At 42.5% G+C, this 7,362-nt stretch overlaps 3 protein-coding genes across 3 annotated transcripts; all 3 read left to right on the top strand.

Annotated features, from left to right (window-relative positions):
* Window positions 1–862: 862 nt before the first annotated feature.
* Window positions 863–3,572, top strand: LOC123172752 (uncharacterized). Its single transcript, XM_044589681.1, has 2 exons — window positions 863–1,210; window positions 1,613–3,572. Exon 2 carries the CDS (start codon window positions 1,619–1,621, stop codon window positions 2,870–2,872), a length of 1,254 nt encoding a protein of 417 aa, XP_044445616.1. The 5' UTR covers window positions 863–1,210; window positions 1,613–1,618; the 3' UTR covers window positions 2,873–3,572.
* LOC123172751 (uncharacterized) lies at window positions 3,179–6,675 on the top strand. The gene is made up of 11 exons (XM_044589680.1): window positions 3,179–3,420; window positions 3,503–3,741; window positions 3,839–4,045; window positions 4,141–4,245; window positions 4,474–4,575; window positions 4,694–5,065; window positions 5,148–5,402; window positions 5,484–5,741; window positions 5,819–5,857; window positions 5,939–6,191; window positions 6,312–6,675. Exons 2-10 carry the CDS (start codon window positions 3,538–3,540, stop codon window positions 6,176–6,178), a joined length of 1,782 nt encoding a protein of 593 aa, XP_044445615.1. The 5' UTR covers window positions 3,179–3,420; window positions 3,503–3,537; the 3' UTR covers window positions 6,179–6,191; window positions 6,312–6,675.
* Window positions 3,316–3,425, top strand: LOC123172750 (uncharacterized; the record flags this gene model as incomplete). The annotated part of the gene is given in 1 exon segment (XM_044589678.1): window positions 3,316–3,425. A coding segment is annotated over 1 exon segment (110 nt), but the record flags the coding sequence as incomplete, so codon positions are not given.
* Window positions 6,676–7,362: the final 687 nt, after the last annotated feature.

The raw sequence follows: 7,362 nt of genomic DNA, 5'->3' as shown, positions 1-7,362 counted from the left end.
GGGAAAATAGATTATACCACCTAGTGGTAGTTACCACCTAAGAATCCACCGTTCATCCCATGTGCCCATCTAAGCGCGCTAGATGGCCAACAGAATCCTAACGGGTTAGACGAGGTTCCACCCGACCCGTTTAGTACTAATTATTTAATTACTTTGTTTTGTGGTTAACAACAGCTTTCTGGTCGTGAGCTTATCCAAAAAAATGATTATAATTTTCTCCACGTAAAAATAGCTTTCTCTGTATGTTCTTGTTACCAACAACAAGCGATTTTTCCTCTATCGCTCTGCCTCAAGGCTGAGGCCTGCACCGGCTGGACACGGCCGATCGGCCTCGTCGTGAGCATCACCGGCTGGAGACAAGGGGCCGGCGTCGTCGCGTGCCACCACCTGACTCTCTCTCTCTCTCTCTCTCTCTCTCCATGGATGCTTCCAGGTCCAGAATTTTTGTCATGTTGCTGCCATAGATCCATGTTGTTGCCATAGATCGGAAGCAAGTGAGTGCCGAAGTCGCGTGGCATCATCTGCCATCTCAGCAGTCAGGACGTCGCTAGCTAACTCAGGTTTGTTGCCACTTCCACCACTACAACACGTACGTCATTAGGAGGCATTTTATTAGCGGCGATTTCCTAAAATGCCTTAAAATCATGGTACTAACGGCACTTTGAGAAAGTGCCTCCGATGCTCACATGCTTTGAAGGCGAATTTAGAAAATGCCTCCGATTGTTGCTGGCGTTCCGGTGGATAGCGCCTCCAATGCTTGGCTTATTATACAGATTTGACCCTTGATTTTAGACTATTTGCAAAATAACCCTCCCACCTCTGTCTTCTATAGGTGACCATCGAAATAATAAAAAATAAAAAACAAAAGATCGACTCGATCTGCTCGCATCGACCGCTTGGGGCGTCGTCGCTGCCACCGGAGCCTCCGCCACCGGTGTCCCACACCGGAGCTGCCGCAGGGCGCCGCGGCCGGCAACGCCATCCCGCGCTGGACCTCTTCTTCTCTCCTTCGCGATCTCGCGGTGGGATTGCAGTGACCGAGTGAAGGAGACCCAAAGGAGAGGGGATATCCAGGCACCAGAGAGGAGGCGACGGAGGAGGAGGAAGAAGGTGGCCTCGCACGCATCAGCTTCATCCTTCCCATGCCAGACTCGCCCACGTTCTGTTGCTGTTCTTGATCCAACGCTCCGGTGCACACAAGGTGTTTGAGGTAATGCCCCTGAATTTTTCTACTTCATTTTACTTCCCTTTTGTGTTTGTGCTAGATGTTCTGTATGAACAATCATTTTGGCACGACATTGTGCAGTTTGACTATTGTTGGAGAAGCACTGAACTGATCAATACATGTAGCTTAGTACTATATATAACACTAATTACTGGCACTTGCACAATAAGCTAGTTGTACTCCCAGAAGTAGTGTGCAACAACGACAAGGAACAACCGAAAGTTGATTTGTTATTTTTGCTAGTTAAACTGACACTGCTTCTAGAAATTCCTCTTTGCTTCTGCTCACATTCAAATATTTATTATAGAATTTTTATGTGGCCTCTGCTTTAGTATGTTACATAACTTCTTCTAAGCACCTCATGTTGAAGAACTTGGTTTTGTTCAGTTGAGAATGGATAGGAGTTGGATGCGAGCAGCAAGGTCTTCCGCCGAGTATTCTGAAGGAACTAGCAACTTCATACAATTTGCTTTCCGTGAGTCAGCAAAAAATAGTAGGATTCTCTGCCCTTGCAAGATATGTGTAAACTCTCGTTGGTTAGGTGAGCATGAAGTCTATGATCATTTGATTTGCGATGGATTCATGTCCGGATATACCATATGGATTCACCATGGAGAAAGTATGCGGCCCTCCGAAGCAATTACTGCTCCTAGTTCACAGTTTGAAGAATATGCTGATAGTGATGAGATGGATGAGATGCTACTAGAAGGATTTGGAATGTACGATACTCGTACTTTAGGAGAGGAGCAAGAGTCTGAAGATGATTTGGACGATGATGCTGAGGCATACTATAGATTAGTTAATGATGGACACCAAGAGTTGTACCCAGGTTGCAAAAGATTCTCGAAGCTGCAATTTTTGGTGAGGTTGCTTCATATCAAGAATATGAGGGGAATGAGCAATGTATGCTTTGATGAGGTATTGACGCTAATTAAGGAGGCACTTCCAGAAGGTCAGGCGTTGCCCAAAAATTTTCATGGGGCCAAAAAGTTTGTGAAAGCCATTGGTATTGGATATGATAGTATAGATGCATGCAAAAACGATTGCATTCTATTTAGGAAGGAACATGCTGATGCCATATCATGTCCAGTGTGTGGCACAAGTAGATGGAAGAGCGTAAATACTGGAGTTGATGGAAGGCGTGTCCACAAGGTGCCTCAAAAGGTGGTTCGTCATTTCCCGCTAAAGAAGAGACTCCAAAGGTTGTTCGCTTCTACAAAGACGACATCAGATATGAGGTGGCACAGCGAAGGCCGCACAAAGGACGGCTTGATACGACACCCAGCTGGTTCACCTGCATGGAAACACTTTGATGCTATTCACAAAGACTTCAGTTCAGAAGTTTGCAATGTTAGATTTGGATTGGGAGCTGATGGTTTCAACCCTTTTGGAAATATGAATCTCTCATATAGCATATGGCCTATCGTCTTGATCCCCTACAACCTTCCTCCATGGATTTGTATGAAGCAATCAAACTTTATCCTCTCTGTCATCATTCCTGGTAAAAAATCTCCAGGGAAAGACATGGATGTTTACATGCAGCTGACCATAGATGATCTTTTGGAGCTTTGGAATGATGGAGTCTGGACTTATGATGCCTCTCGATCTAAGAAGTTTCTCTTACGTGCCGCACTACTATGGAAATAAGTGATTGGCCTGGGCGTGGATCTTTGTCTGGAGAAAATATAGCAGTTTGCTCCCATTGTCTATCAGAGACATGCTCTCTTTGGTTAAAGAATGGACACAAGAAATGCTATATGGGACATCGCAGATTCTTGGAACCTAATCACGAGTTTCGATTTGATGCTGAGTCATTTGATGGTTTTGAGGAACATCGAGAGCCTCCCGTTCCCCTTTCATCACATGACATTTCAGTATTGACAAAGGACATGAAAACTACGTATGGGAAGCTGCAGCAGAAGAGCAGCAGGAAGCGACACCGTAATCAGGTAGATGAGAATGATGCAAGCATGCAGCAAGACACTTCAATATTCAGAAAGAGAAGTTGCTTCTTTCAGCTGCCATACTGGGAAACACTTCTATTGCGTCATAATCTGGATCCTATGCACATAGAGAAGAATGTGTTTGAGAACATGGTGATGAAACTGAATCGGAAGATGAAGAAGGTGAGTCTGGACAAGAAGATGAACATGAAGAAGAAGAGGAAGTTCGACAAGAACAGGAGAAAACACATGGTTAGTTCTGAGGGCATAAAAGAATTTACATGTGCTTGTTTTGCATGGGCCTAATGGTAGTTCCTATCTGTTCACATACCAGAAGTTGTAGAGAAGACTAGAAGAGGACCTACTCACATGAGGCGCTTCTGGAAAGAACATGATGTTGATAACAAGATCAATTTGAAGTTCAACAGATTTGGTCAGCCATGTGGTTTGAAGACTTGCAAGCTGACAAATTTTATTGGAACCCTAGTGAAAGGAAAAGAAATGTCCTTAGCTGCTCAAAACTGGAGCAAAGTACCAAAGTTAGAGAAAGAAAAGTTGTGGGGTTCTGTCCAGGTATGTCAACGCAATCTAACATATATATTTGCATCTTCAACAAACAAGTCATTTTTTTCTTCAACGAACAAGTTGTCACAATTGTATTTTATTATAGGCTTTTTTCAACATTGATGAGTCATACAAAAGATGGGTGTTGAGATCAGCTAGTAAAAAATGGAAAGACTTCAAGGTTGTTTTAAAGAGGAAATACTACAAAGCTGATTTGTCACGGGCACGGAATATTCTTAATGGTTGTGATAATAGAATTCCAATTGGACAGTGGGAGTGGCTAGTAAAACACTGGAGAACAGAGAAAGCTAAGGTGAGTACTCAATGGTGTAGTTTTGTATCCTATGCTAAATATGTGTTCCACATATAAGCTTGTTATGAGTTTCTTCACCATATTTGTGTGCCCAGGAAAAATCTGAGAGAAACAAAGCCACTCGGGCATCGCAACCCGAGGGATGCAACGGGACCCACACCGCTGGGTCACGAAGTTTTGCAGTTGTCCTTGATCAAATGGTAATCAATATTCCTTGTTTTATTTTACCCCATAATATTCATTTGCCCTGTTCTTTGTGTCAACGGGACCCACACTGCTGTGTCGAGGAAGGCTGACCTTACTTATTCTGCCTCTCATATGTACACAGCTGAATTGTGGACAGATTTGCTGTCTAGATTTGTTGCCTTAGTGTCTTTGTCCTTTTTAACTTGTGTAACTATTGTATCAACATTTCATCTCTGCTTCAGGAGATGGTAGAGGGTAGGGAAATTGGGCGTGCCGAGCTCTACGTGGTTACGCATACGAAAAACAATGGATATCCAGTCAACCAACAAAGCGAAGTAAAAATGGTATGTAGTTCACTTCATAGTGCTCTGTTCTATTATATTCCTAGTTAGCTTTCACTTGATACTGCTAGTGCTTCACAAAATTCATGCTTGCAACCCTACTGTTATACGAACCTTTCAGGATGAAATTAAAAAAAGGATTCGGGAAGATCCTTCTTTGATTGGTGAGGAGGCCCGTGATGGTGATCTTTATTCATCAATTTTCCCAAAAGGAAAGAAAGGAAGGCCAAGTGGCCTTGGTCTATTAGTAGGTGGAGTCGCTTTGGAGCGCCTTGCTCAAGTTGAAGCTGAACTACATGTTGCTAAACAAGAGAACATGGAGCTTCGGCATGTGGTGCATACTCTGGTGGCAAATCAAACTTCAATGATGGCCAAGAGTGAGAGAATGGCAGAACAGTACAATGAGCTAAAAAGTTTGATCATAGCTTCTAGGGGGTCTGTTGAAATGGGAGGAATTCCAGAAAAGGAGCTTCCAAATAAAGAACCTTCTAAGGTGATTCTTGTTTTCATCTCTTATATTCAGTCACATTATTTGAGCATTTACTAGTAGCTAAATATGAGTTTCCACATACTAGGACTTGGAAACCATGAATGACGAAGAACAAGCAACTTCACTTTCATATACTACCAAGGCATCCGAGGCAATGGCTGCTCCAAGGCTGCTCCAAGGCAATGGCTACTCTAAGTTGGTGAAGGCATCCCAACTGGAATCAAAGACAACAGAATCAGCACTACCAAGTCTTGCGCCTGTGCCAAAACCAAAGAAGACAAAGACAACTAAACATAAGAAACCAGGAATATTTCAAACACCGCTCCAAAATGGACCAAAGGTGATTTTTTCTATATGTGTCTCAACTTAATTAACCAACTAGCGAATTAGAAGGGTTACTTAGTACCATTGCAACTTACAGGATGGATTAGAAGATACCATAAAGTGTGGCATGGAAGTTAGTTTGACGTCGCCAAATAGTGCAAGTGTGGTGGCAATGGGAACCATTCAGAAAACTGATAGAAAAGCTAAAGCTATTGATGGCCAACCACTAGCTGATTGTGTTGAAGTTCTTATCAACGTCGTGCTCAAAGAAACAACTGAGCTGCCTCGTGCACAAGGGAAAATAAACAAGCTAGGAAATGCCCAAGCTAGGTGTATTCCATGGCCACGCAAAAATGTATGATACATGACACTTTGCTATCTCATTTGCCCTGTTCTTGTATATGCAACTATTCTGAACTCTTTTTTATGTAGATTATGCAAATAGATCGTACTACCGTGCTGCACTCTAAGGTACTATCATAGCTCATAGTTTTGGTTTTGTGCTCATATTATGTATAACTATACATGATTTTTGTTTTTACCCAATTGTAGGTTTCTAGTGTTTGTAGTCAGGTGTCTTTCAACAATAGCGAGAATGTGGATCCCAACAAAACAACTACTGGAACTCAGGTGACCAACCATGAGACTGGTTGCAGTACTTCAGAAGGTGCAGTGAGTAATACACTGAAGAGAAAGAAGGTTTCTAAAACAACAAGAATGAAAAAAGCTACTCAAGCAATCTCTGCTACAACCGGAAACAACATACTTAGGAATTCGGGCAGGGAAACATGAAAGATGGTCATAGGTGAGTTGTACATGCCTTTTCCTGTAGTGAATTAGAGCATGAGGTTTCCTGGCCCCTTTTTCTTGCATGCATGTCTCTGTAACCCTGTTACAGTGCTGAGAACATTCTTTGCTCTTGTAGAAGCCTAGAAATGCTGGTACACTGCTCAAGGTTGAAGTTGAAGGTGACACATCACTGATTTGCTTGCCCTTGTGTGTGCCCGTCTAAGATTGGCTTGCTCTTATGCTGGTACACTGCTGATTGGATTGCTCTTGCATCAAGCTGGAACACTTGTTCGTATTGTTGTCACAACATTAGGAAGTGACCTGTGTGTTTCTGATTGATACTTTGATATTGTTTCTGAATTTGTGAAGATGTTCTTATGGTGATGCTTTGCATTATTCGCATGCACGATGATACTTCTAGCCGATGCAAGCTTCTCAATCTTTTTTTCTATTGTATGTGTTTTTACAGAGCTAGATGCAAATTATTGAGCTTGCTGTAATAGTGGTGTCAGCCATGCATGTATTCCACTAGCACATGATTTTCTACCTTATGTATATCCAGCCGTATTCATTCGATGTGACCACATGCGGGACCATGGGCTATAGATTCGTTTTGTCACTAGCTCCTATGCATCGCATGCTGCCTTTTCCCTCCCAGTGCTCGCCTACAGGTGGCAGGCCAATCCCACAAGCTTATCTGCTATGCACATTACCACGGGATGAGCAGATTTTTTGTGAAACTACTCGTAGTTTTTAGTTATATGATGTAGTCTGGTCAACTTTCGTTTTTTTAAAGCTGGTCAACTTTCGTTAACATACCATAAAGTTCTTGAGATAAAAAAGGTAAAGTACCGAACATATAATGTTTCTTTTTTGCGACAGATATAAAGTTCTTCAGGATGTGGACTTTGTAGTAACACGTTGATGCTTTGTTAGGCCGTGAATGAATGTATAGCTAGAAACAATAAGGATTCTGATCGCAAAGAGAAAAAAGAAACGAGGAAGATTTAGACCCAGATTGTCATCGCGTTCAGTATCTCATAAAGTACAGTAGTTTGTAACGACAAAGTTCTTTGATCAGCTGTCCGTCGTGTTGGCTCTTGGACATTGTGCCTACTACATGAATTTGGCTAGAAGTTTTCAATGTATCCATGCAGATGCCTCCCACGGCCACCGTACCACCCATA

Source organism: Triticum aestivum, unplaced genomic scaffold (assembly GCF_018294505.1).
Source record: "Triticum aestivum cultivar Chinese Spring unplaced genomic scaffold, IWGSC CS RefSeq v2.1 scaffold63462, whole genome shotgun sequence".
Lineage (NCBI taxonomy): Eukaryota > Viridiplantae > Streptophyta > Magnoliopsida > Poales > Poaceae > Triticum > Triticum aestivum.
This window is presented reverse-complemented; position numbering and strand designations above follow the sequence as displayed.

Excerpts from the sequence above, each read along its gene's own strand:
- LOC123172752 (XM_044589681.1), top strand. The coding sequence starts at position 1,619 with ATGGATAGGAGTTGGATGCGAGCAGCAAGGTCTTCCGCCGAGTATTCT.
- LOC123172751 (XM_044589680.1), top strand. The coding sequence starts at position 3,538 with ATGAGGCGCTTCTGGAAAGAACATGATGTTGATAACAAGATCAATTTG. Across the intron at positions 5,742-5,818 it reads TTCCATGGCCACGCAAAAAT|ATTATGCAAATAGATCGTAC; the intron begins GTATGATACATG and ends TTTTTTATGTAG. Across the intron at positions 5,858-5,938 it reads CTACCGTGCTGCACTCTAAG|GTTTCTAGTGTTTGTAGTCA; the intron begins GTACTATCATAG and ends ACCCAATTGTAG.